Here is a 27,042-nt window from a genome sequence, read left to right as displayed (position 1 = left end):
ACATCACTTTAGGGCACATACGAACGCACTTTTCATCCTATTTCCTTACCATGTGAAGAAAATGGTCACGTTCAACAGCAAAATGCATCTCTATCCGCGATTCGATACTTGCGATCACTTAGATTTGATAAAAGAATATAAAGGAAGTATATTCTTGAACGATATTAAAAGATACCACAATAATCAATTTGATGGTAAAATTATTTGTATATATTAACATAAATTTATTTATTTATTTTATTTATTGTAATATAAATTAAAAAAATATATAATTCTCATGAAGAATATAAATTCAAAGATCATTATCGCCAAAAATCAATTTTTATACAAGCGTCCCGCGTATTTTCAAAAATAAATCTATCGATAGTTGAATTTAGCGGGTCACAGCATCCGGTGCTTTATTTAAAAATTGGGTCTTAATCAAATAGTTTTTTTTAATAAATAACAAATACGATATATTTAATAAGTTAAAATTTATATTTGTTTCCAATATATTAAATTCACATTTTATGTACTTTTAACGAAACGATGGAAGATGAAAAAAATATCATCAGTGCCTCCTATTTCAGAAGCTTAGAAAAATTAAAAAAAAAAAGGAAAATGTAATAAAGTTTTTAACACAAATTTATGAACTTGTATAAATAAAAATAAAATGCTGCTTTACGTTGATGATACCGTTTTTGTAAACTTATGACGGTGCTACTTTTTGATCAAATCCATATACATATTACGGTACATCACAGGTTATTCTCTTACATATTGCATTAATGTTATTATCAATAATATTTATTTTCAAATTTATCACTTTATTTTTACAATAATGATACGTATATTCATTTACAAAACTTTTCATTCATTATTCATACAAATATAATAGATAGTACTTCATATCCCAAACCCGTACCTTATTCACTATGAAATAGTGAGATTACCATTAGCTGCCCACAGTGAAATATAAGATTTAATACAAACTTAACTCGAAACCGAATAAGCCCCCAAAATTTAATCGAATTTAAATAAAGCATTGAGATGAACGCATGACATAGGCCAACTCATTTTTAGGAGTATTCTAAACAATTATTGAAAGTTAATTACACAAATTATAAGCAATCAACAAATTTAGCTGCCTGAGTACTTTGACTTGCGCACCCCCAGAAGCTGTTGAACTATGGAATCCTGTTCCACGTCTACGTTATTAGCAAAGCAAAAGCTTAAAAATAGTGATTATCGTGCTTTTTGATTAATCGCTTTAAACTGGAAAGCTGAAGCATTAAAAAAAAGTTTTACAGATTATCTGTCAGGATAAAAAGCTAATATTCGAGCACAAAAACAAGCATCTTAAAACTAAGGAGATTTTTGAAAAGAAACTCGTAAAATAAGCAAATAAATAGCGAAGTAAGGAAAAATATTAGGCATAATGTGTTGCAACCCTCGACTTCCACTGACCGCAGCGACTAGAGGAGATTTTTGATTGTCTCGGCACAATGTTTGGTTTCTTATAAAGTTGAACATTGACTCGACGAGATTGGCTGGTGTAATGTCCGAGCATTGCTCCAATTTGCTGACCACACAAGCTTCCAGAGTCAACATTTCGTCGCACTGCTTTTGACCAACAGTTAGCTTTGGGATCGTCTTGATTCGATTGTCCTGCAGATCAGAGAAGTTTAGGTACTCCGAAAAGGTATTGTTCACGCACTGGTGGATGTTGTCCTTCTGCGATTCGATGCACTCGGGGCCTTTTTCAGCGATAAATAGAGCTATTTGATCGCCATCTTTGTGACAGACGAAATTTAACAGGCTCTGGATAATCTGCTTAATGACATCCTGACCTTCTCGCTCCTCCTGGACCAAACAAGGCAAAAGCTTGGCCGTAAACACATCAACACATTCCACGGCGTTCGTTCGCCTGCTACAGTACTTATTAAATACTACATCGAGTTCGCCCTTGGGACTGGCCTCCTGAATTTCCTGTTGCATCGCCGTATAGTTAACGATGCCATTTAGGCAATCGGTGAGGACAATAAATCCAGACTCGATTTCGCCGTACGCCTGACCACCCGCCTCCTCGCCGGCAACCTCGATGCATTTGTTGCGAAACAGCTCCTTGGCATCGTTTAAGCTAAAGTTCGACTTGGCTAGTTGGTCTGGAAGTTGGGTCTGGATTTGATCAATGTCCAATTGGGCCCATATGCCAATATTGCTAAAGATAATTAGCCATATTATGCTGATTGTATGGTTTATAAATGTTTTGGTCATCTTCAGTTATTTTGTGTTTTTTTTTCTTTTTTTTTTTTTGGTTTTTACTTTTTTTAACCTTGTTGAGGTCACCTGCCGACGAAAGAGTTTTGCACTAGTATGTTTTATCTCCTTCAAACATACATAATTGTTTGGATTATCAGAAGATACTGAATGTACATTTAAACAATTGGAAAAATTAATTCAATTAGAAAATTCCATTGTATCCCACCCGTCGGTTAGAGATGGCTTTCGATTGATGGTTTTATACGATACACGGTTTAATTAGTTCTATTGAAACTATCGACATTTGATGGTTGCGACTATTATCGATTTATGAATATAAATATATATTTTGAATTATTTATATTTACAATACGCTGTATTAAATTTAAAAATATTTTAAAATAAATATAACTAAAATTATTAGTGCCCTACAGAAATAATAAATATATTTTTATAATAAACAATAAGAACTACAGCAAGATCGAAGCTATCGATACTTTCCATCGATAGCACCGATCAACCTGTTCTTCAAAAGAACAAGTTCGGGATGAATTTACTTACCAAAACAATGTTTACAGTCGAAAATCTCATTTGGTACATCTAAGCCAAGCGTAAAATAATCTTAGATTAGCGGTCAAGGCCGTCGAATTATGTGGAATATAATATGTGCAATATTATACTTAATATGAAAATATGGCTACCGAAGAAAGGACGGAAGTGGACGCCCTTATTATGGAGCCAGTCTCGAAGTTCAGTATGGTGCTAACTGGGTTTTCCATTCTATGGCGGTTTATTTCTATCTTCATTAATTGGCGCCTGGCCTACGATTATTGGATGGAGGAATCCTACGGGTACTTTGGCTGGACAGTAGGTTCAATCTTGGTGCCCATGGTAGTCACATCGGTTATATATATACACACGTAAGAAATCGAAAAAAGTAGTTCTAATCCAAAATAACATTTGATTTCAGTTTAAAAGCCGCGGATTCGGGTGAAAAACAGATCTTGGATAGGGGAGTCTACTCAAATGTTGTGATCTCATATCTTTTTCGGGATTTCTATGCTCTAAAATATGCTCTTAAGTATTCCAAAGCAAAACGACAAAATGATCATGAGAAGGAGATCGGGTGAGTGGATGCAATGCTTGGTAATCTCGTTGGCCTTGCAGTTCCATGTATCGCTTGCAGTTTTGATGCCCTTGATCTAAGTTTGCTGACGTTTAGTAATCTTAGTTTTTTAATTTTACATTATTTTTCAGATATTATCAAAAACTTATGACGGAAGAGTGCAATGTTGGCTTCGTTCGACTTTTTGATTCATTCTTGGAATCTGCACCGCAGAAAATATTACAGCTCGCCATAGTATTTCGATCAACAAAGCACATTACAAGTAACACAATTATAATAATTTGGCTGTCTTTGTGATTATTTAAATTTAATATATATATAATCTCACAGAAAGCCTAACTATATTTTTTGCGATTTTCACTTTCGACAGCGGAATTAAATGCTACGAATCCAATTTAAGTGATATTCGAAGAAAGTGAAAATCGAAAGGAGAAACTACATAGGTACTAATAACTAATTTTAATATTTTTCAGACTATCGCCTGATTGCTTTCGTCGTCTACTTTGGAAGCATAGCGTGGTGCATCCAGGCGTACAACCGCTCCAACCGCCTGGTTCAAATGGACAAACATGACATTGCGGCCAAGGGGCGGTTTCTCCAATTTATTTTCCTGCTTTGTCTTACTGGTTAGTAGTAGTGGCTTTTATTTATTAGGACGACCATTCAATAGTTATCCGATCTTTATTTTGTAGTTTCGAGAACACTTTGCATCGGATATGTGGCCAGTCTTTTCCCTATCGAAACACTGACCATATGTGCGGTGCACGCATGCTTTTGTGGCACTACTGTATTCTTAGTGGACTCCCCAATGATCGCCGAATCTCGATTTATGAACTACCTATACTGTCTTTGCTTTGGCATAGTTTACTTATTTATTTTTACTCCCGTTAAGGATGCCCCAACCAAGTATAAATATCTATATTATCTTACATTCTGCCTGTTGCAAAACACCTTCGCATGTGTTCTATTCATTCCTTTAGATCTTTCCATTGCCATTATTGCCTTATATATTCTCGGAATTATACTCATAATAATCTACTACACAAATTGCCATCCCAATACGATACCAACTTATTTTTAAAGTTGCTTGAATTATTTCGCATGTGTTCTATTTATTCCTTTAGATCTTTCCATTGCCATTATTGCCTTATATATGCTCGAAATTAAACTCATAATAATCTACTACACAAATTGCCATCCCAATACAATACCAACTTATTTTTGAAGTTGCTTGAATTATTTTAATAAAGATTAATAAATTATTATTTGCTTATTAGTTTGATTGGGATCCCTAAAACTTTAGTCGGTATCAAATTATTAAAATCTTTTTAAGTTTGAAAAATCTTCAATAGCAATTTTTAAGGAATAAAGTATCCATCGATATTTGAACCATCGATATACCTAATATATAGTTAGGTTTTAACTGACTTAGTAAGTTAATGCTTAGTTGTTCTCTTAAATACCAGTTCAGAAATAAGGAAATCCTTATAATACGATTCCTTAACTTAATATTTTAATTTAAATTGAAATCAAAATCAATAGAAGGCCTAAATAAATGTATAAATCGATTTCAGCTGCGCATGCGCAACAATCTTAGATGATCAAGTATCTGGAACCAGTCGGAGTCGGTCTCTGAGACAGAGTTTCGAGTCCAATTAAGACGGTTCCCCCAAATGAACCGAACCGAACCGGTTCGGACTCGAAGCTAGACTTAGCCCAGCTAGTTGGCATTGTATATTTCATGCAGCTCGTTAACTTTCACTTCGGTTACAAGAGGCGGAGACAAAGGCAAATCGCAATAGGATCTATTAAAGATCGAAATCGTGATCAGGATCATCATTGGGATTCAAAACCAGAATCGTTAACGAAATCGGGAGTGATGTGAAGGATATATACGCCAAGATAATGGCATCCAAATACGAGCGCATATTAAGTGATTGCAGGGCGAAGAACGTGCTGTGGGAAGACCCCGATTTCCCCGCAGTTCAATCGTCCGTCTTCTATTACCAAACGCCTCCGTTTACCTTTCAATGGAAACGTATTATGGATCTGGCGGATAATGGATCTGGTTCGGGATCGGGTTCGGGAACAGTATCTTTATCGCCACCAGTATTCCTTAACGAGACGGCAGAGTTTGATGTGGTACCTGGTAAAATGGGCGATCGCTGGCTTGTTTCCTGCCTTGGGCTACTAAGTTCTTTAAGGAACCTCTTTTATAGAGTAGTGCCCGCCGATCAGACTCTAACCAATGCCCACGGTGTGTTCCGTTTTCGATTGTGGTGGTGCGGTGAATGGGTAGAGGTCCTGGTCGATGATCGACTGCCCACCATTAATGGACGCCTTGCCTTTATGCAGCCACAGGCATCTAATTGTTTTTGGGCTGCCCTCTTGGAGAAGGCAATTGCTAAGTTACATGGCTCCTATGAGGCCCTCAAGTATGGAACTAGATCGGATGGACTTACAGATCTGCTGGGCGGCGTTGTCCGACAAATGCCTATCCTGGCGGACACTATAAGACCACAGACGCTCAAAGAACTATTGACTACCACCTGCATCGTCACCTGTCTGGCAGACAAAAGCGCCTCTGTGGCGAAGAAGAACCTCGCCGAGCGAATGCCCAATGGAATTCTGGTGAACGTTAACTATAGGTAAATTATGTTATATATTAATCAATATTTTGATAAGTATAAATTATCTAAATATTTATATAATCTTTCAGACTTTCCAGCCTGGACAAGGTGAAGACTCTGATGGGAGATTCGGTGCAGCTAATTTGCCTGAAGGACACATTCTCAAGCAAGCCTTTCGGAGACAAGACACACTTCCTCGGCGACTGGTCGCCGTCGTCCAAGACATGGGAACGAGTTTCGCAGGTGGAGCGAGCGCGACTTATACGCCAATTGGGTCCCGGCGAATTCTGGCTATCGTTCTGTGACTTTGTGGAGATCTTTACTACTATGGAGGTGGTATACCTGGACACGGAGACATCAAACGACGAGGAAATGCTCAAAAGTCGACCGCTACATTGGAAAATGAAGATGCATCAGGGTCAATGGAAGCGCGGTGTCACTGCTGGTGGTTGTCGCAACCACGAATCCTTTCACATAAATCCCCAGCTACTGATATCTATACAGGATCAACAGGATCTGGTGGTGGCCCTAAATCAACACACTGCCGTGGAACCAAAAGTCATTGGCTTTACGATGTACACATGGGATGGTGACTACATGCTTAGCGAATGCCTGCAGAAGGACTTCTTCAAGAATCATGTTAGCTTCCTGAACTCGGATTATGGCAATACGCGGCACGTAAGCTATCATACACACTTGGAGGCGGGCCACTATGTTCTCATACCCACAACCTATGAGCCGGCAGAGGAGGCTCACTTCACGGTCCGCATCCTGGGCACTGGATCATTTCGACTGTCATGTCTAGAGACGCAAACAATGATTCTACTGGATCCCTTTCCTGCGCTTAAGAGCTCGGAAAGTGGTGGTGCTGAGCGATGTGGTGGTCAGAAGGTGAAGAGTGTGTGCCAGTATGAACCCGTTTATATGCAACTGGCCGATGAGAACAAAACCATCAACTGTTTCGAGCTGCACGAACTCTTGGAGGCCTGCCTGCCTAATGATTACATCAAAGGATGTGCCAACATCGACATTTGCCGACAGGTTATCGCCCTGCAGGATAGGAGCGGCAGTGGTAGGATCACCTTTCAGCAGTTCAAAACGTTCATGGTCAACCTGAAGTCGTGGCAAGGCGTCTTCAAAATGTACACCAAGGAGAAGGCCGGAATACTGCGTGCGGAACGATTGCGCGATGCACTCTCCGATATAGGATTCCAGTTAAGCACCGACATTATGAACTGCCTGATTCAGAGATATATCCGTAAGGATGGTACGCTGAGGCTCAGTGACTTTGTATCTGCCGTCATCCATCTGACCACCGCCTTCAACCAATTCCATTTGAAGAACTATAGCCAGGTGAATGTCATCGAAGTGCATCTGCACGACTGGATTAAGAGCATACTGAGCTGTTAATTTATTGGGTTCAAAACCCAAAACACTTCCACTGAATTTCTTTGATCACTTTTTTTATAAACCTTAAGATTTCTTTTGTTTTAAATAGAGGTGCAACTGCATTGACTGGATAAGGATGATACACTGACCTGCAAATCGATCGCCAGTTTCGCTGATTTATATAGTTTTAAATTTCTTGGGATTGGTGTTTAAAAATGTTTCAAATCTTAAGATTTTTGTTAATAAGTTTCTAAATGATTTGCTTGATTTAAATGGTTTCTTATCTGGTTTTCTAAATATCATTTTTGGTCCCACTTAAATTAAACAAACTCCTTGATCATCTATTTTTATTATCTATTTCAAAATTGAGCGAAATCGGTAATGCGATTATGCAGGATTATGTACTACTGAGAATTTTATTTATTGTTCTTATGTCTACAATTAAACGAGCGCTGAAGGCGAGACGTGTTCAGAGTATTTTCAAAATCTATTTATGTTTATTTATAACCTTACCCAGATCTTTTGGGAAAAGGAAGGACTCCCATGGTAAGTCTATATGCAGATACAATAGTTGGCCTTTCCGATCAGCGATATCGAATTGCGCGATTAGTTAGATTATCTGACGTATAGTTAAGGTATTTATAAAAGAAGATGTATACAAAGCAATTAATAGCGGCGCGAGTATTATGTGCACGAGTATTATAGTACACTAGCGGATATAATGATCCATAGTAGTTAGGCTTAAAAAGTAATCGCATGTGTGCATGTGGTTTCTCTCTATATAGTAAAATTGCCAACGATTCCAGCAGTTATAGTCCCAAATTTATGATAGTCGAGTTTTATAGTTTTGGAATTTAGTGATTTTTTCTAACGAAGTCGCTTTTCCCGCTTGAAATTAAGTTCATTTTTTGTTCCAATCACTTAACTGCCTCTTGTGATCTTCGAAAACAACCCACACTTGTGCATTCACCTCTTAAAATAGTCTAAAATATCAGCGTAAATTCATACAATCTGCAGTTTGTGATGATGGACGACATGACCGGATCTCCTCCCAATCCCACGTGTGCCGCCAATTGAAATATACAAGACGCAACTTAGGGATACCTCCATTAATACAACATTTACATGGATGTTCCATTCTGGGAGGACGCATCGCTAATGCGACGTGAGAGCGTCGTCTTGCGGCTAATGGACTTGGAGTTACCAATCTGGTTAGAGTTGAAGTTGGAATTCGATCCACCACTGGTAGGGGTATCATTCATTGAATCCAAAGTTCGCATCGCAGTCCGTTTTAAGGAACCTGTAACCTCGTGCGGCTCTTGGTAACCCGAGTCCATATCATCATGATAAGAGTCCATCAATGGCGTAGGATCCTCGTAGTCGTAATCAACAAAGCCATTATTGTCAAAAGACTGGAAATGGTTAAGAAAATTTAGGAATTATTATTATTATATTTCATATATAATATCCCAATCCTTACCTTAACAAAAGACTGTGAGTGCTTCTCGTAGCCGCGGAATACTTGGCTGTGGGACTTGCCGCGATAGTCTACCGATTCATAATGCCCATCTTGGGAATTCTCGATGATGAAATGCCTAGTGCCATGAGGCGTTAGTGTGGCCCACAAAAGACGACTATCATTGACCAGTTGACTCTGGAGGAGATCCCGACTGTTGGCCGTGGCACATGGATATAGGATTCCACCGGATGTAAAAGCATTTGACTTGGTGGCCTCACCTAAAGCGTTGATTGCTGTTTGCTTGATATTGGCGTCATGGTACGAAAAGAAGGAACTACTGGAATGGAAAAATAAAATCCTGAATAGAATAAAAGAATAAAATAAAAAAGCTACTAAACTTACTCTCTGCATCTGATAACAAGGAGGGCCAGGAAACAGCCGAATACAAAGATCCCAATGCAAGATGAGACAAATAGCCAGACGTTCTCCAGACTCTTGGAATCACTTCTCACCAGCTCCATCAAGGCATTTCCGCTCTCATTGTGCTGCATTCCATGGCCACACATAAAGGCTGCAAAACATGGCTGAGACTCATTGGAGGGCACCAGGATATCCACTGTCGCCGGCTTTGAGATCAAAAAGGACGGCAACGGTGGCGGCGGCATAGATAGGATAAAATCAGGCGGTGGACCAGCTAACTGGTCACAGCTGCCCACACAATTTCCAAGTATTATATTCATCATGAAACTGAAAGTATCCAAAATAAATCCACAACAATCAATGTCGAATACCCATGTATCCCCTATATCTATATCTCAACTATTCATGTGTATCTGTGTTGTGTTTAGATTCATAACATCCTTTTTGGGGGTAGGTTTTCAAATACTACTAACTACGAATCTACTAATTGAACACAAATAATAACTAGTTTTTAATAATAGACTCTTTCTCGTACTACTGAAAAATCGAATACTTTAAACTTCCTGAGTTTGCTAATTCAAATGTTTTAAATACACAACTACAAACAGATCGAATCATTGAAAATTCCATTACATCCCGATGGTAATAATTGCTCTTGAGTGTTTAATTTAAAAACGCATAAGAATCTTTTTAACCGATTAACAGAGTATAATATGACAGCAATTAAAATTAAAAACATTTTCGAACCTTTCGACACAATACCTTGACTTGTGTCAAGGAAATCCCAGTCAGAACTGAGTGGTAGTAACTATCCCAAATACATGGCTCTCCTCTCCATCCGAAATGCGCGCGCATCTCCCTAGAAAGTGGGTAAAAGCAGTAACTTTAGGAATACCTTTAAGTCCGTAGACACTTACCCCCGTGCCTTTGGACACACCCAGGTATGCCCATTTATAGGTACAATATGTTTTCAAAAAACTGAAGACCTTTCATTGTTTATCAGTTGTATACTTTCTATGAATTTTTTACTAATTTTACTTATTGCTATTTATTACCCATTTTCTATTTTTCAAATTTATAAAGATTTAGAAAATCGGATTTTCTTTAAAGAAATCATATTTACCTAATTTTAATATATATATAAAATACATAGCTTTTGAAATTGTTAATATATTTTTATATTTTAACCAAAACAAACATGAAAAGGCAATTTTTTTAAAAGGTACTTTGAAATTCATTTTTAAGCTTTTAAAGGCTTTTTGGTTTAGTTCTAGGAAAACAAATTTTTGCGGAAACAAGTACTACTTCCGGATAGCTAAAGCTGTCTTATTTTTAGAAACATTCGAAATAAATGTTCAAATGTTTGAACTCTATTCATAATAGTGTTGTTTTATTTTGGTCATAAAGCACAAATTAACAGTTAAAAAAAGAGTATTGAAGAGGAATTTGTACTAATATTATGACCATTAAGCAAGCTGAGATGTTCTTGAATTCATATGCAATTAAAGAAATGAATCGGTAAACTAAAGTTTATACTAAAGTCATCGAAAGCTGAAGTAAAAATTCTTTAAATATGTGTAATTTATTAAAGACTCTTATTTAATCACAGCATAAACTGTCTTTTTAAGTAACCCCTTAAGGTTAAGCTATAAACAGCCCAAATATCATATCACAAGATAAAACGTTATAAAAATATGATTTTCTTTTTAGGTATCTTTCAAATACCATCTACATATGAGAGTTAACGTATATTTATATAAGCTAGTAGCTAGATGGTAGCTTTTGTAACAGCATTCTAAAACAGAAACTGAAATTAAATTCAGCCTATATATTTTGGATCCATATGATTATCGACAGTTATTTTTTATCGGTGTAAGTCATGACGACGCCGACAACCAGAGCCAAAACGGTGAATCCCTGGGCGGCGATTCGAGTCCGCATCATCAACTGAGACATCTTACGATTGCCAGTACGAAAGTTGTACAAACCGGCGGTTAGAGCTGCTGTGGTGGCCAAACATCCTGAATGAAAAATTTATAAACAATTGCTCATATAAATTTATGTACATATATATTGTTTTGTTTACATAACCCGCTAAACTGCTGAGCGGCAAAAAAAAAAAAAAAAAATAACTCACCCAATGGAACCAGCGGGTTCTCTTTAATCTTCCGCTGAAGCTTCTCCTTTGTCGTTTCCATTTCGACAACAGGCCCCAGATCCTGGCGCAATTGTATCCAGTCTAGTTCCTCCTCGGGAAGCGAGACTTGAATTTTGTTCGACATTTTGATGTTCTTTCAAGTAAATTTTAGTAAATCAATTGCAAACTACAAACAGTTCTATTATTCAATTAGAGATGGACTTATACCGAGTGTTTAGCCACCGTGACACAAGCAAAGTGAAGTGCGTTCCCACTATTTATCCGATAGTTTTCTCACGGCCAATTTACCAACAAATCTCAAGAAACGCCTTGAAACTGGAACATAAAATACAATTTTTATAATATATAAATATATTTAAAAAAAATTGCCGTAAAAAGATGTTTTGGAAGTTTATACATTTTGTATGCACGAAGAAAACAAAAGCAATATTACAATATTTTTATTACATTTGGCTGAAAGATTATTAAAATTTAATACTTAAATCTCTTCATTGTTTAAAATATTGTATGGTCGTCATAAACGACATAAACGGACATATATATTAAAAAGTGTTGATATATTTTTCATACATATTAGGTTGTTTGGTAATGACATACCGGTTTTAACATTCAAATTTCGCGCTTTGCTTGTGATGTCAAATATAATCGTATCTGGCAATGCTGTGTATCGTTTGACATATATTTTGTTTACATGAGCTATCCCAAAAAACCGTTGATTAAGAAGTTTGTAATATATTTTTTTGTTTTTATACCTAGGAACCGTAAATAAAATACTATTCAATTTTGAACTTGATTTTAAAACATTTACGTATAGAAAAATGTTAGTTAATAAATAACATTTGTATTTTTAATAACATACATTTTTACGAAAACAAGAACATGACTAGTATATTTTCAAGACCATATGCCAGAAAAAAAATATATTAAATTAAAAGTGTGAAAAATTACAACTACATCGCTTACAGAAAAATTAGGGAGTTAAGTCAATTAATAAAATGTGTTAAATAAAAAATAAAACTATTTTATGACCAATAAAATTAGTTTTTTGGGTTTTTGTGACCTCACTAATACGTTTACACATACACATACATGGCTGCATTATTTTCTCATGCCTCTCTTCTTAAAACGTGAGAGAGCGAGAGAAAAAGAGAGAGGTAGAGAGAGAGCGAGAGCTGGGAAGTACAGTCAGACGGGAACACAAAATGAAAATGTGTATGTAGCGGGTCGCTGCGATGTGCGTTTGTGTGTCTTATACGTATATGTTTGGTTATGTATCAATGTGTTTGCATTGATGCATATCGTTTTTGTAGAATTCGTGTAGCCAGCCAAACATATGTACATTTGTATGTACATCCATACATATGTTAATGAATGTAGTATGCAGTTAAAAATAAAATACGTTTAATATAAATTTCGCATTTCTACCTCTTCTATAGCTGCTAAGAATTTTGTAAAACTCTATTACGTGTATGTACATATGCATACATACAATTTTTGTATTTTTCCCACACTCCATTCCATTTGTATGTATGTACGTTTGGCAGGGAAGAGTTTATGTACATACTCGTATTCGCTTGTATGTACGTTTGTACGTATGTGAGCGCACAAAAGTAACAAGCCAAAAAAATTTATTTTATAAGGCCTTTTCCCTCCACCACGTGTATGTACATATGTATGTATCTGCGAGAGAGGAAGCGTTTGTACAGTAAACCAAACGCGCTCTCTCACTCGTAGTTTGTGTGTTAATTCCACCAACAAAAAACTGCGCTGCTACTCTCACACCGAACTTGTTCTCTCTCTTACGCTCTCTGCGGCACACACACACTAACACCGTTGCGCATACAGTTCAACGCATACACATTTATTCGCTCGTTTGGGTTTTGAAGCACAGTAAGGCAGAGACGGCAATTCAATTCAATAGCCTTTGCATTCGTTGTTGGTACTCTCTGTGTGTGTTTTCAATCAGGCGAGCGGCGCGCGAACGAACCTCCATATATTGTATATTGTATTTTCCGCATTCGCATTCGCATTGATACGATACCATTACTCTATACTCTATACTATATACCATATATACGGTAACCATACCCATAACCATAGCCATAGCCATACCAACAAAACAAAAAAAAAAAAAAAAAAAAAAACACAAGCGATACGATACGATACAATAAGTCAGCGTATGCAGCGCTGTTTGTTTATTTTTTACAAGCTAAAAACAAACGACAAAACAAATCAGTAAAGCCGCCCGCGTTTCGAGTTTGCAAAAGGAACGAACAAAATAAAAAACAAACAACAAATAATCAAAAAAACAAAAAAAAAACGTGCATTGTGTGAGTTTGAAATTTTCGATTTTCAAATTTTTGGCTTGTGCCGTGTGTTCCTTTTTCCTTCTAACGTACATAATACATACATTCGTATTTCGTATCCGAACATACATACGTGCAATAATCAATATAATACAAACTGCGTAGAACAGTATTAAAATAAAAACGAAAAAAAAAACTGGCTTAAGACTCGACTCCAACTTGCGTTGGTGTACGTTTACATACATACATATATACTAAATATATATTTATATATTTTTGTGCAAGGAAAGTTATAAAATATTTGGGATCCAAAGTGAATGAATTAAAAATAAAGGACTAAGCATAAAGTTAATTCACAATTGAAACATTCGGACTTGATCCGATATCTCACAGCTATGGAACACTTTCATCAAATACAGGTAAGCTTGTGTGCAGGTATACGGCGTTTTATTTAAAACGCACAAACATACACACATGCATGTTCATACATATAACATAGCACACGAACACACATACACAAACAGGCATATCCGCGTTTATGTATTGTTTGCCGCGTTTTAATCATTTTCCCGCCAAACGGCAATGTATAATTAATAAAAACCCAAGCATTTATTTGCACAATAATTGTTATAGTATTTTGGCACCTGATTGGATTTTCTTTACCGCAGTGGAAAGTTTTTGTTTGTATATGTATGCAGCCATACATGAGAACATACATACATACTTACATATGTACATATTTTCGTTGCGTCTTTTGTTTTTAGGTAAAACAGAAAGGGTAAATAAATTTGTAACTAAATGCAATAGGAGTATGTTTATGTATGTGCAAGTATGCATACAAACAAAAAAGAAAATCGACGCTGTACAACCAAAAATTATATTTTGCGTGCGCATCCAAGTCCGCCATTTTTCTTATTAGTTTGTATAAATATACAAAAATATTTATAACAAGAATGGTAAATGCTTGGCTGTAAATGTTATAGCATTTTATGTTTTTTATTTCTTGTTAAAAATGTCGCCCTTATGCGATGTACGCACGTTTGCTTGTATGTATGCATTATAAAATATATACATCCATATGTGTACATATGTACGTACATTCATACATATAAATGTGAAAACCTGAATATGAAGACAAAATCACAGCTTGCGTAATCCCAAATTGGCTATATTTTTTAACCATGTGTGCAGAAATCCATATATAAATATGTATATATGTGCATATGTATGTGCAAATACTTGTCTATGCAAATATTTATATGCATATGTATGTATTTATATGTACTTACATATGTAGCTATATAAAATTGTAAGTGCTCATTTAGCTTGCTTTCTAATATACATTCTTATTTTTTTGACGGAGGGAGAAAAATGTTATTTTTGTTTTTCTTTATGAAAAATTTGCCAAGGAAAAAGGGCTATTTTCAGCTCATAGTCTGGTGTTCCATTCATGATTTGAACCACTGATGCCCTGGTTTGGCACTTTAGGCCCTGGAATCGGAATCAAAATGAAGATAATCCGATTCGCAAAACGGAACCGGTGCGATTTGCTCTTCTTCTTATTCTCCTTCTGTTCCCACACATGTATAGTTCCATTTTCATGCCTGATTCATGTAAAAGCTTTTATCTTCAACGACAACAGCTGGTGTTAATGTTCACTCGCAATTTGTAAACAAATCGTAAAAGAATATTGATAATAAGAACAACAAAACAAAAATACGATTATCTCAATTTCTGTAGATGAATATACAATCATTTTTGTTTATTTTATAATTTAACATTCACCTTGAAATTGACACGCATTTTATTTGTAGATGTATAGCGATTATCTACATGGCTTAACTTACATGTACAACAGATATAAAAAGGATACGCCCCTCATCCAAAAGATACTTTTCGCTTTTAAAAGCAATATTGGATATATTTTGTGTGCATGGAAAATGATAATGTTTAATTGTTTCATTGATTTGTAAATCAAAGTAATACCCATTAGTTTAAGTACTAATGAGTCTTTAAGAAGATGTAGTTTTGAATAATTTCTACGACTTAATTATAATTTGGAAGTGTACTTGCCTATTCGTTTTGGCCAGCGGTTAGATACACTCCACCAGTCGACTAACAGTCAAGAAATATCCACTTAACTTTTTGTGTTGACCTTGTCGCTCCTATATTTCACTCGTGGTCGCATACTTATCTACAAAACTCACAACCATTCAATGCTCACTATTCTAAATATTAAGGACTATCTTAGTTAGTTAGTGCGATGCCAGACAAGAGAAGACTGAGCGTGCGCGCGCCTAGTCGACTCGAATGTAGAATATTGTAGAATTGTAATCCAATCGACGACTGGCATCGCACTAATAATACTAATAAACACCATCAACCAACTATTGATCAGCAAACAATTCAACACTATCAGCAGCAACTGGCTGCTCAGCAACAACAACAAGTACAACAGCAACAGTTGCAACAACACCAGGTGGTCGTGCAGCAGAATCAGCAGCAGGCGCATCAGAACAGCTCCAATACCACGGCTGGCGTTGGCACCCAACAGCTGTTCACATACAAAATGGCCAGCAGTTTTCCAAGTCCGGCCACGACGATGGCTCAAGTGGTTGCCACATCGAACGCAGCCGGTACTACGGGCTATGATTATCGTCTAAATATGGCACAGGCAGCCGCAGCCGCTGCCGTTCCCGGGTCCCAATGGTGGTATTCGGCCGCCAATCAGGGTCAGGTCGATGCCAATACAGCGGCGCAACTGCAGCATCAACAGCAGCAACAGCAGCAGCAGCAACAACAGCAGCAGCAACAGCACCAGCAGCAACAACAGATGCAACAGCAGCAACAACAACAGAATGTCATCAATTCGGCTGGGGTAAGATAATAAGTTATTAAAAAAGTTTTTTTTAATCTAATGATATTTCTTTGATCCACAGAGCCCTATGATCAGAGGCAAGGCTGATGCTAAGCCCAGAGGCCGAATGACCGCCTACGCATACTTTGTACAAACTTGCAGAGAGGAGCACAAAAAGAAGCATCCCGATGAGACGGTCATATTTGCCGAATTCTCACGAAAGTGTGCCGAAAGGTGGAAGGTAAGTGCGGCAAGAAAGAATCTACTCAGAATCCTTAAGTAATATATATAAATATATGTTACCCCTTAGACAATGGTGGATAAGGAGAAGAAGCGTTTCCATGAAATGGCCGAGAAAGACAAGCAGCGATATGAGGCTGAAATGCAGAACTATGTGCCGCCCAAGGGAGCGGTCGTGGGACGTGGCAAGAAGAGGAAACAAATCAAGGATCCCAATGCTCCAAAACGTTCATTGTGAGTTCGTAGCAAAATCAATTATATTCTATCATAAAATTAAAATGAAATTTAACTGCTCAATGATGCAGCAATGGATCAATAATCAATTAATACTCTTAATTTTTATCATTTCTTAAAACAATTAGGTCTGCGTTCTTCTGGTTCTGCAATGATGAAAGAAATAAGGTGAAGGCACTTAATCCCGAGTTTGGAGTTGGCGACATTGCCAAAGAGCTTGGACGAAAGTGGTCAGATGTGGATCCCGAGGTCAAGCAGAAATACGAGTCGATGGCAGAACGAGACAAGGCTCGATATGAACGCGTAAGTGTTTCTGAAGGTTTAAGTCTTTTGAACTTATGAATAACATTTTAACATCTTGAAAATTGCAGGAGATGACCGAATACAAGACGAGCGGGAAAATAGCCATGTCCGCCCCGTCGATGCAGGCGTCAATGCAGGCGCAGGCACAGAAAGCCGCGTTACTTGCCGCCGCTGCCCAGCAGCAACACCAGCAGCTGGAAGAGCAGCATGACGACGACGACGGCGATGGAGATGATGACGAGAACCAATAGGTTTAGCAGTAAATACTCTTCACTATTTATACACACGGTCGTTGTCACGAAGAAAGGAAATGAACATGATAACGTTGGTTGATCTATTATCAGGTTGGCCAATGTGTGTTGAATATATATTTATATATATAAGGGTGTTCCCCTTTTTAAAGGTTCCGTTTTCCGGTAACAAAAAACTCGTCACAATTTGTTCAGATCATCTGACGACAAACGCTAATATCAATCGTGTTTTGATTACAAAATATAGACTAACAAGATCATGGTGGAAAGGTTTTAAAAATATAAACTTTTTTTTGAAAGTAGTAAGGATTTTTGAGCTCTTGTGAATCTCGAGTGGACTTTATTTTCCACCGACCCTACAAAATGAGTGGTGTTAGTCTCTTTCAGAAAATATTTTTCAACCAAAGTCCAAAGCTAAAAATCCAATTAGCACAGATATCTCTTGAAGTTTCAAAAGAGGTTTTTAAATTAACCGAAGAGAAGTAAGCTATAAAACCATTGTTCCTAGTATATTTCGAAACAAAAAAAAAAGGAAATCTCAAGAGATTCTGTGAAACTTGTGGATTTTTTAAAAAGATTTGCATACCAACCGAGATGTCTGTGATTGGAAAACCAAAGCACAAAATTGTTTTGTTTTTGTTGTGATAAATTTGAAAGTTATCGGGAAGTGGAACCTCTAAAAGACACCTATTATATATATGTAAATGCATATATATAAATAATATATAATTTTTTTTTTTTAACATAAGTAATCAAATTTCCATGAATTATGAAGATAAATCACAAAGAAACCTTTTATAAGTTCTATGTTAAGATGAATACGATTAAGTATGGTTAGATTAAAATGACACTCATCTGTCTGCAACCCTTATTTGTGCTTCAGTGCTAAGTTTCTCCTAAAAGTAATAAGAAGAATTATTTTATAAATTGAAGAAATTCATCATGATGTCATTCGTTCTCAGCAACTATGAAGGTTACCACTACATTTATAAATATTGGTACATATTTCCCATTTATTAAAGTTAGATTCACCAATAATGAAACTACAAAAAAAAAATCAATGCGTTCGAGTTTATATGTGTCCCCCAGCAAACAGAAAACAAACTCAATGAAACGTGATAATGTGAAATACTTAACTCAGTGGCGGGTGATATCTCGATCTATTTATTTTTGCCGCTCTGCAAATGTGTATATTAATCTTTATACACATCAACATATATATAAACAAAAGGAAGAAAATAACATTTGCGATTCCAATTCATTTATTTCGTTTACTCAGTTACATTTCGCGATTCTTGAATTTAGATCCGTGAAGAGATTTGGATTTTGTGTTCATTTGTAAATATATACATCAATTAATAATAGCCATGATTATAAGATTCGGATAGTTAATCTAAGGTTGTTAAACTTTTTTTTTTGGAAAGAAAGAAGCAAACAACCAAAGCGATATCTCGGACATTGCAACAATTGTTGACCATGGCCATGTACATACTATTTGAAGTATTATTTAGATGAGACTACGTAGAAATTAACGAGAGAATCGAGAGCAAATTATATACACAACCCTAATATTAGATTAGATTTCAGCGGGACTGCAAGAGTAATGTAAATTGCATAGAAAGTTTGAAGGGCGAAGTGAAAGCTATTTTTTACGGCCTTAAAGAACAAAAAAAAATGTTCCAGGCACAGACACAAGTGTTTATGCGGATTGTAAAGGGAGACGTTCCTCTGGCTTTTGATAGATGGGTCACCAAGATCATCAATCTACAACGGTTGGATGCATGTTTCTCTTTATATGGCATGTATAAGCTAAGTAGTGGTTAGATATTATAACGTGATAAGAGAGGAGCTGATACTATAACTATGGATGCAGAGTTAATCACGATGTCTCTAGCTGTAACCCTAACTTCGATCTGTCCACGTTATGAGTGCAAGATAGATATGTATATGTATGTATTTATATATATTTTTTAGCATGATTTTCGATAGAGAATAAACTCGCCACCGAGATTATATTCATAGAAGTGTCTAGGTTAAACCTTCAATTCCAAATTTTCTACAAAATTGAAAGGTAATCATCCCTCACATCATAAATTACTATGAAAATTCCAGTTCCCTGTGCGCTTTGTTATAAGAAAACTAAACTATTATTAAATAAACTTTTAGAAATGAGATTCTTTTTTATAGATGGAGTGATTTGTGTTCTTCAAATCCATTTGTCTTTATATTATTGGTTTATTGTTTTAGTAATGCTTCTTGGTACATAGAATATATTAGATGACGTACTTTTATGTTTAAAAAATCCCTATAAAACAGCTTTAGCTTTTATATTTGATAGGCAGACGACACAACACTCGGTAGGAACCGCCCGACCGAGTTCCTAAAACTTAAAATGTGTGAATTACTTTAGCGATACTATAGTAGCCACTAAGAATTTGTTTTTTTTTCCTAAGAACTTACAAAAATATTGTAAAAATAGTTTGAAATAAACTTAATTTAGCTAGATGTACGCTTGTAAAAGGCAAATCAGACAAAATTTCTTATCAGTTGTTTGGCGTGTGTAGCGCAAGAGTGGTATTGTTGTGTGCCAAAGTGGTTTTCAGGGGAATAACCGAGTATATTTAAAAAGCTCTATTGTCAGATGTTTCAGATCTTTTCGTACTGTTTCTAATTCTGTTCAAATATTAGATATTTTATTACTACTTAATAGTTTAACTCCAATTTATATTGAAAAGCCCACTTTCTTCTATCAAAAAGTGAAGACTATCAAGTTCGTTGGTAACCTCTGTGAATTTGCAGAAGCCAGTTATCCTTATAAAGCTGTTAGGATCAGCCTTACATAATCCGGTAACAATCAACATTCGCCTAAGCTAGATGCAGATGTGCTTAGTAATTTGTAAGCAATTTTTAAATACAATAATAAGAAAACATCCCATGTTTGTTTCGTTTTTAGAAGTTAGGTAAATGTTTACTTTTTATGGCTAATTTCTGCACTTCAAGGTAAGTGTATGATTAGTCTTATACAGATATATTGAAAATAATCTTAATTTTTTCATTTCCAAAACATTTGATTAGTTTCTGATTGGAATATAAGTTCAAATTTAAAAAGTCCAGTGTGACCGGTTTTCAAATATATATGAAATGTGCATAACGCCTTTTTCAGTCGGCTAATACTCAATTGTAAAATAAATGTATAAAAAGTAAATGGATTGCAGTAAAATAATTTAATCTATACTCTCTTTTGTACAACAGCAGGCGAACAGCTGGACCACATTTAAAGTACGTCCTAGTGGGAATACCCCCTATGATTATTCTTTAGCTGTAGTAGTTTTTGTGTCCATTACTACCTGGCAACACTGGCCATTTCCCCAGCAGCTGGCTTATCTTATCTGTTCCTGTGGTATTTTTTGGGTACATTTTAAATATTTCATTGTTTAACTCGGATTTTAGAGTTCTAGTGCCTCCGTCGGTAGTGCATTAGATAGTTAGGAAAGTGGGAGCAGTTGATCTGCGTATAGTTCCACAAACTGGAACCGATAATTTGCATGCATTGCAATTAGTTTGGTGATCGGTTGGCGAGGCGAGGAACAACCTGTAGCAGCCAGCAGGAAAGTAGAGGATACTACACGATTCAACAGCACGCGACAGGATGAGCTGCTTTAGTGCGATGAGTGCCCCTCTGCTGGGCGAGATGGAGCAGACCATTGGTATGCTGGAGCGGGGAACAATTGTGACCAAATTGTATGGCAAACAGCGTCGTCCAGATCGCCGCCACTTGATGCTCATCCGCGAGACTCGTCAACTGCTCTGGGCCACGGTGGCCACGCAAACGCCACGAACCGACTACGAGGGAGCAATCCAGCTGCGAGAGATCCGTGAGATTCGCGTGGGCAAGCATTCGAAGGAGTTTCGCTTGTTTGCAGACGATTGCCAGCGTTTCGAGTCCACTAAATGCTTTGTCATCCTGCATGGTAGCCACTTTAAGCTCAAGAGCTTTTCGGTGGTGGCTCTGTCGGAGATTGAGGCCGATAATTGGGTAAGAGGACTACGTTACATGGTCAAAGATACACTTGGAGCACCTTATCCTCTACAAATTGATCGTTGGCTGCGCCGGGAATACTATCAAATCGAGAATGTCAATTCCCATTCCGCCAAGGCCACGGAACTGTCGCCGGCACAGGTTACTATCAAGGATTTTAAGCTCTTCCTGGCCGGCGTTAGCTGTAAGATGACCACTGGCAAGTTCATGGAACACTTCTCCGAGGATGTGCGGCGCAAGCATGATCTTAAGTTCGATGATTTTTCGCGACTCTATCAGAAATTGCTGCTGCCAAATGGATTTGCCAGCAATCTATCAGGATCGGGAGCAGCGAACTTTCCCTATTCTGAGGATCAACAGGTGGTGCGTCCGGCAGAACTGAAACAGTTCTTAGAGACGGAACAGCGCGATGTGAGCGCCAGTGAGATTAGTAACACTGCCATTACCACCTTTATTCGGGACTTTATTCAGGATGTGGAGCGGGATGTTCAGGAACCATATCTGACCTTCCCCGAGTTTGTAGACTTTTTGTTCTCCAAGCAAAATGACTTATGGAACAGCAAATACGACTCGGTGTTCATGGACATGAACCTGCCATTGTCCTCCTACTGGATCGCCTCGTCGCATAATACCTATCTGACGGGAGATCAGTTCTCCAGCGAATCCTCCTGCGAGGCCTATGCCCGCGCTCTTCGTATGGGATGCCGGTGCATCGAGCTGGACTGCTGGAATGGTCCAGATAATCTTCCCTACATCTTTCACGGTCACACCATGACCTCTAAGATTAAATTTATGGATGTCATTAAGACGATCAAGGATCATGCCTTCACCAGTTCCGAGTATCCGGTGATATTGTCCATCGAGCAGAACTGCTCCCTAGAACAGCAGCGCAACATGGCACAGGCCTTGATCGAGGTGAGCTGACCTAATGGGACCTATAAATAAATAAAAATGTATTTATTGCATAGAAACAGGAGTTCTGCATGATTGCAATTTGACTGCAATAATCAGTGCATTTATAGCTATATATATTTCTTTGTTAATTCTTTGAATGCATTCGATGCATATTTGTAATACAAGCTAACTGGAAATATATTATAAGCTGGGAGTGCTACAGAAATCCAATTAACTTTAGGTTGTAAAAGATTTCTTTAGCACTATATGATTTTAAAGGATAACTTACTATTTTTACCTATGCTTAAACCACATTTTAGGTCTTCGGAGACATGCTACTGACTCAGCCCTGCGATCGTAACGAGCAGCACTTGCCTTCGCCATATCAACTGCGTCGCAAGATAATCCTGAAACACAAGAAGTTGCCACAGTTTGATGACCTCAGCAATGGAATTTCTGGTACCGGATCTCTGGGCCATAGATCGTCACTGGGAGGAGCTGGTGGTGGAGCACATGGGGAGAACGATGGCGAGAATGTGCGCAAAGTCTTTAAGGAGGGATTGCTGTACTTCAAGGATCCGGTCGATAAGTCATGGAATCTTTACCAATTCGTGTTGACACATCAGGAGCTTATTTACTCTTCTGAGATCAATGAATCGCGCAATGGCAACTCCGAGGATGATGATTTTGGGCTGTCCTCATCGTGCTCACTGAACAGCAATATGCAGCAAAAGCAGAAAGATACGTCGGCCAATGATGAGTTGCACTTTGGCGAGAATTGGTTCCATGGCAAACTAGAAGGTGCGTTTATCATTGAATTCATTTTGATATTATACACTACAAACGGTTTTTAACTTTACCTTTTGAAAATTTCAGGTGGCAGAAAGGAAGCAGATGATCTTCTTAAGCAGTATAAACATTTTGGCGATGGAACATTTTTAGTACGCGAATCGGCAACATTTGTAGGCGACTATAGTCTATCGTTTTGGCGACGAAATCGACCCAATCACTGTCGCATTAAGTTAAAGCATGAAAATGGATCAATCAAGTACTATTTAGTGGAGAATTTCGTCTTCGATTCACTTTACTCCCTGATCGTTTACTATCGCAAGAATATGCTGCGAAGCTCGGAGTTTTCGATTATACTGAAGGAACCTGTACCGCAACCAAAGAAGCACGAGGATCAGGAATGGTTCCACCCGAACACAACAAAGGAGCAAGCCGAACAGGGTCTATATAGACTAGATATTGGATCGTTTCTTGTGAGACCATCAGTGCAGAGTGTTAATGCCTTCGTTATTTCTTTCACAATCAATCGAAAGATAAAGCATTGTCGTATAATGCAAGAGGGTCGTTTGTACGGCATTGATACTATGAATTTCGAGTCTCTGGTCTCCCTGATCAACTACTATACCCGAAACCCGCTATATCGCAATGTTAAGCTCAGTCACCCAGTTTCTCAGGAGCTTCTGCGACAGGCGCTAGCTGAGGTTGCCCAAGGTGATCATAGTGGTCATGACGATAACGGCGCATCCAACTATATGGGCTCCAATCTGGAAGAGTATGTTACCTGCAAGGCACTCTACAGCTACAAGGCTAACAAGCCGGACGAACTCTCATTTCCCAAGCATGCTATCATCACGAATGTCCAAAGGGACAACTCGATGTGGTGGATTGGTGACTACGGCGGTATGATAAAGAAGCATCTGCCGGCTAACTACGTAAAGGTAAAATCACTTGTTGTTATTTATATTTGATCATTCTAATATTAATTTTAATATCCAGGTTATTGATTCCGCCACGGAAGACTACAACTCGTTGAACGAAGAGGGTACAGACGGTCGCACCGATTCTATAGAGATCTTTGGAGCTGTGGCTTCTTTATTCGAGTCCAATGATCCGGGCATCATTTTTAAACTGCAAATACAAACTCCAACGATGCAGAATCCGTTTGTGATTGGCTTTGACAACCAGGAGACGGCCTATGAGTGGATAAAAGCCATCCAGGAAGCGGCCCTCATCGCCAGTCAATTAGCATCGGAGAGAAGGAAAAAGGAGCGCACTGCTCGAGTGGCCAAGGAGATGTCTGATCTGATCATCTATTTCCGCAGCGTACCGTTCCGTGAACATTCGTGGATATTCCAGGAAATGTCCAGTTTCCCAGAGACGAAGGCGGAGAAACAATTCTTTCAGCAGAATACACAACTGTTTCTCTCCTATCATCGGAATCAGATAAGTCGAGTGTATCCAAAGGGTCAGCGCTTGGATTCATCAAACTTTAACCCAATGCCATTCTGGAATATCGGATCACAGATGATAGCACTGAATTACCAGACGGGAGATAAGGCAATGCAGCTGAATCAGGCCAAGTTTCGAAATAATGGACAATGTGGCTATATATTAAAGCCATCGTTTATGAAGTCAGATAGCTTCAATCCGAATAATCCCCTTTGCGATGGCTTTGGCGAGGTGAAAGTAAGCATTCGACTTATAGCCGCACGTCATCTATTCCGAGGTGGCAAATCAAATAATCCACAGATCGTAGTCGAAATAGTTGGTGCCAGTTATGATACTGGCGTTAAATATCGCACCAAAGTCAATGAGAATGGCTTCAATCCCGTGTGGAATGAGTCTTGCGAGTTCAATGTGCGTAATCCACAATTCGCGATTCTTCGCTTTGAAGTCCAGGACGAGGACATGTTTGCCGAGACACACTTCATCGCCCAGGCCTGTTATCCGCTTACTTGTATAAGACAAGGCTATCGCAGTGTCATTATGCGAAATAAATTCAGTGAGGAACTGGAACTATCATCCTTACTGATCAACATTAAGATTGCAAATTCTACTTCCCCATAAAAGGATTGATGGTAATGTCTTATTAACTGGATCATCGATGTATTAAGAGTGCAAACTATGATTTCAAATCTGCAAGTATGTATGTTTAAAAAAGAACAAATGTTTAACTGAAAGAAAGCTTAGCTATTTCACATAGGCAATTTGTCAAACACTGTACATACACCATTTCATCGAACAATGACCTCATTCTCCGACTCGTAATACTTTTTAAGGGAAGATACCTGAAACTTATTATGATTAAGGTTTATAGATTGTTTTCTATACAAATCGGAAGTTATGGTAGTGCATATCGTACAACAAGTATTCAGAAAACTATAAAAATCTGAAATCCTTAAAGTAAAATCAAATTTTTCGAAGTAACACAGTCTGATTTCTTAGTTTAGAATTTGGTATTTAATAACTTATATTGCAATGGAAACTAAATGATTTGATATATTTAGAACTGATAAAGAAATTGTCAGCTTAATATTTTTAACTAGTACCTTCGCTATTAAGGCAAACACGATAAATAACTAAATGAGAATGCACATAAGAAATTAAACTGTGTATATTAGAAAATCTAGGTAACTTTTTATATTCAGTTTCAGTACTATATATGATTTAGCATATTTTCATATATATTTGTTTGCAATCTATTTAAAAAAAACAACAATTTTTTATCAAAGAAAGGTGAAAAACTATCTCTAAATCTTTTCCTTAGCACAAATACTCAAAAAGCATTTTGATCCTTACCATTCAACTCTTTATTTGTTGTTTATTTACAAACTTATTTATTTTGCAAAAATACCTAACTTTTCGAGTCTTGAATGTCTTCCAGTCTTGTCTAACAATTTCGAGTCTACGAATTTTAATTACTGTTATTTATCCATAAATATTCGCAGAAGTCATAATATTAAATCACAAATCTAGAAAAACTATACATTTTTAAAAGTATGAATCATTAACACTAGTTTACAAGTGCCTTATAAATCAAATTAAATACAGTTTCAAAACTGATTCTATTAGTGTGTCAATCTAGGAAATTATTCAACGTTGATCATTAATTCTTACTAATTAAAATGTATGCAAAAATAACTATAATCAAATCAGCGACTAAATGTTATCGTGAAATGTAATTTATTAAAGTTCTTACCGTTTAAAATGCATAAATAAATGTAAATTAAACATAAAGGATCTATAAAATGCACTAGTCGGTTTAAGAAATGAAATGAATGAAATGAATCCTCTGGAGTTTTAATGAATTATCGAGCAGATTTACAATCTGAAAACGACTTGCATTCCATTCGAATGCAGAACATAATGATCAATACATCTTTAAACATATCATTTGTCTTGCACTTGCATTTAATTATTTAATCAACATTCTGCAGCTTCCAATGCTAAAAACAAAAACATGCAAATAAGCATAGATCTTTATTGGACATTTTCGCTATTGAAGATTTAGCCAATAACTTTTAGTATATGTAACCAAAATGTATTTAAGTTGTACGTTCCGTTTTTAAGTGTATTTGTATGTCTAAAATAGATATTTTCAACTATTTTATAAAGCCTTATATTCAGCGAACACACAATATGTATAAAAACATACATTATTTAATGCCAAATAAATATTTACCGGCGTTAGCTGTCTATATATAGC

At 37.1% G+C, this 27,042-nt stretch overlaps 7 protein-coding genes across 12 annotated transcripts; 4 read left to right on the top strand and 3 right to left on the bottom strand.

The window, feature by feature from the left end:
* Window positions 1-785: 785 nt before the first annotated feature.
* Window positions 786-2,498, bottom strand: LOC108103023 (27 kDa hemolymph protein). The gene has a single exon (XM_017208350.2). The coding sequence runs from the start codon at window positions 2,254-2,256 to the stop codon at window positions 1,345-1,347; it is 912 nt and encodes a 303-aa protein (XP_017063839.1). The 5' UTR covers window positions 2,257-2,498; the 3' UTR covers window positions 786-1,344.
* Window positions 2,499-2,756: 258 nt separating this feature from the next.
* On the top strand, window positions 2,757-4,632 carry LOC108102985 (XK-related protein 6). 2 transcript variants are annotated; one of them, XM_017208295.1, is made up of 5 exons: window positions 2,757-3,161; window positions 3,212-3,367; window positions 3,499-3,629; window positions 3,841-3,993; window positions 4,060-4,632. In XM_017208295.1, exons 1-5 carry the CDS (start codon window positions 2,935-2,937, stop codon window positions 4,446-4,448), a joined length of 1,056 nt encoding a protein of 351 aa, XP_017063784.1. In that variant the 5' UTR covers window positions 2,757-2,934; the 3' UTR covers window positions 4,449-4,632. The 2 variants fall into 2 exon arrangements, with proteins under 2 accessions (XP_017063784.1, XP_017063785.1); XM_017208296.1 differs by having other exon boundaries at window positions 2,996-3,108.
* Window positions 4,633-4,964: 332 nt separating this feature from the next.
* Window positions 4,965-7,863, top strand: LOC108102984 (calpain-C). Its single transcript, XM_017208294.2, has 2 exons — window positions 4,965-6,015; window positions 6,087-7,863. The coding sequence occupies exons 1-2, from the start codon at window positions 5,273-5,275 to the stop codon at window positions 7,405-7,407; spliced, it is 2,064 nt and encodes a 687-aa protein (XP_017063783.1). The 5' UTR covers window positions 4,965-5,272; the 3' UTR covers window positions 7,408-7,863.
* On the bottom strand, window positions 7,864-10,105 carry LOC108102986. 2 transcript variants are annotated; one of them, XM_017208297.2, is made up of 4 exons: window positions 10,013-10,105; window positions 9,248-9,592; window positions 8,867-9,182; window positions 7,864-8,798 (listed from the first exon to the last, which is right to left on the bottom strand). In XM_017208297.2, the coding sequence occupies exons 2-4, from the start codon at window positions 9,586-9,588 to the stop codon at window positions 8,508-8,510; spliced, it is 948 nt and encodes a 315-aa protein (XP_017063786.1). In that variant the 5' UTR covers window positions 9,589-9,592; window positions 10,013-10,105; the 3' UTR covers window positions 7,864-8,507. The 2 variants fall into 2 exon arrangements, with proteins under 2 accessions (XP_017063786.1, XP_017063787.1); XM_017208298.2 differs by having other exon boundaries at window positions 8,867-9,179.
* Window positions 10,106-10,828: 723 nt separating this feature from the next.
* Window positions 10,829-11,646, bottom strand: LOC108102987 (HIG1 domain family member 2A, mitochondrial). Its single transcript, XM_017208299.1, has 2 exons — window positions 11,403-11,646; window positions 10,829-11,286 (listed from the first exon to the last, which is right to left on the bottom strand). Exons 1-2 carry the CDS (start codon window positions 11,545-11,547, stop codon window positions 11,123-11,125), a joined length of 309 nt encoding a protein of 102 aa, XP_017063788.1. The 5' UTR covers window positions 11,548-11,646; the 3' UTR covers window positions 10,829-11,122.
* A 1,652-nt stretch (window positions 11,647-13,298) lies between these two features.
* Window positions 13,299-19,788, top strand: LOC108102921 (high mobility group protein DSP1). Of its 4 annotated transcripts, XM_041818148.1 has the most exons (7): window positions 13,299-13,501; window positions 14,020-14,148; window positions 16,128-16,607; window positions 16,669-16,827; window positions 16,897-17,060; window positions 17,189-17,363; window positions 17,432-19,788. In XM_041818148.1, exons 2-7 carry the CDS (start codon window positions 14,125-14,127, stop codon window positions 17,612-17,614), a joined length of 1,185 nt encoding a protein of 394 aa, XP_041674082.1. In that variant the 5' UTR covers window positions 13,299-13,501; window positions 14,020-14,124; the 3' UTR covers window positions 17,615-19,788. The 4 variants fall into 4 exon arrangements, with proteins under 4 accessions (XP_041674082.1, XP_017063663.1, XP_017063662.1 ...); XM_017208174.2 differs by lacking the exon at window positions 13,299-13,501 and having other exon boundaries at window positions 13,510-14,148; window positions 16,152-16,607; XM_017208173.2 differs by lacking the exon at window positions 13,299-13,501 and having other exon boundaries at window positions 13,510-14,148; window positions 16,149-16,607.
* Window positions 19,789-20,250: 462 nt separating this feature from the next.
* Window positions 20,251-27,036, top strand: LOC108102916 (1-phosphatidylinositol 4,5-bisphosphate phosphodiesterase gamma-1). The gene is made up of 4 exons (XM_017208167.1): window positions 20,251-22,568; window positions 22,868-23,348; window positions 23,424-24,274; window positions 24,333-27,036. The coding sequence occupies exons 1-4, from the start codon at window positions 21,264-21,266 to the stop codon at window positions 25,401-25,403; spliced, it is 3,708 nt and encodes a 1,235-aa protein (XP_017063656.1). The 5' UTR covers window positions 20,251-21,263; the 3' UTR covers window positions 25,404-27,036.
* The last annotated feature ends 6 nt before the right edge of the window (window positions 27,037-27,042 follow it).

Source organism: Drosophila eugracilis, unplaced genomic scaffold, assembly GCF_018153835.1.
Source record: "Drosophila eugracilis isolate 14026-0451.02 unplaced genomic scaffold, ASM1815383v1 contig_2153, whole genome shotgun sequence".
Taxonomy (NCBI): Eukaryota; Metazoa; Arthropoda; class Insecta; order Diptera; family Drosophilidae; genus Drosophila; species Drosophila eugracilis.
This window is presented reverse-complemented; position numbering and strand designations above follow the sequence as displayed.

Excerpts from the sequence above, each read along its gene's own strand:
- LOC108103023 (XM_017208350.2), bottom strand. The coding sequence starts at position 2,256 with ATGACCAAAACATTTATAAACCATACAATCAGCATAATATGGCTAATT.
- LOC108102985 (XM_017208295.1), top strand. The coding sequence starts at position 2,935 with ATGGCTACCGAAGAAAGGACGGAAGTGGACGCCCTTATTATGGAGCCA. Across the intron at positions 3,368-3,498 it reads GATCATGAGAAGGAGATCGG|ATATTATCAAAAACTTATGA; the intron begins GTGAGTGGATGC and ends ATTATTTTTCAG. Across the intron at positions 3,630-3,840 it reads ATCAACAAAGCACATTACAA|ACTATCGCCTGATTGCTTTC; the intron begins GTAACACAATTA and ends AATATTTTTCAG.
- LOC108102984 (XM_017208294.2), top strand. The coding sequence starts at position 5,273 with ATGGCATCCAAATACGAGCGCATATTAAGTGATTGCAGGGCGAAGAAC. Across the intron at positions 6,016-6,086 it reads CTGGTGAACGTTAACTATAG|ACTTTCCAGCCTGGACAAGG; the intron begins GTAAATTATGTT and ends ATAATCTTTCAG.
- LOC108102986 (XM_017208297.2), bottom strand. The coding sequence starts at position 9,588 with ATGATGAATATAATACTTGGAAATTGTGTGGGCAGCTGTGACCAGTTA. Across the intron at positions 9,183-9,247 it reads CTTGTTATCAGATGCAGAGA|TAGTTCCTTCTTTTCGTACC; the intron begins GTAAGTTTAGTA and ends TTTCCATTCCAG. Across the intron at positions 8,799-8,866 it reads ACTCACAGTCTTTTGTTAAG|TCTTTTGACAATAATGGCTT; the intron begins GTAAGGATTGGG and ends AACCATTTCCAG.
- LOC108102987 (XM_017208299.1), bottom strand. The coding sequence starts at position 11,547 with ATGTCGAACAAAATTCAAGTCTCGCTTCCCGAGGAGGAACTAGACTGG. Across the intron at positions 11,287-11,402 it reads GAACCCGCTGGTTCCATTGG|GATGTTTGGCCACCACAGCA; the intron begins GTGAGTTATTTT and ends TTTTTCATTCAG.
- LOC108102921 (XM_041818148.1), top strand. The coding sequence starts at position 14,125 with ATGGAACACTTTCATCAAATACAG. Across the intron at positions 14,149-16,127 it reads AACACTTTCATCAAATACAG|CAAACAATTCAACACTATCA; the intron begins GTAAGCTTGTGT and ends ACTATTGATCAG. Across the intron at positions 17,061-17,188 it reads AATGCTCCAAAACGTTCATT|GTCTGCGTTCTTCTGGTTCT; the intron begins GTGAGTTCGTAG and ends TAAAACAATTAG.
- LOC108102916 (XM_017208167.1), top strand. The coding sequence starts at position 21,264 with ATGAGCTGCTTTAGTGCGATGAGTGCCCCTCTGCTGGGCGAGATGGAG. Across the intron at positions 22,569-22,867 it reads TGGCACAGGCCTTGATCGAG|GTCTTCGGAGACATGCTACT; the intron begins GTGAGCTGACCT and ends ACCACATTTTAG. Across the intron at positions 24,275-24,332 it reads TGCCGGCTAACTACGTAAAG|GTTATTGATTCCGCCACGGA; the intron begins GTAAAATCACTT and ends TTTAATATCCAG.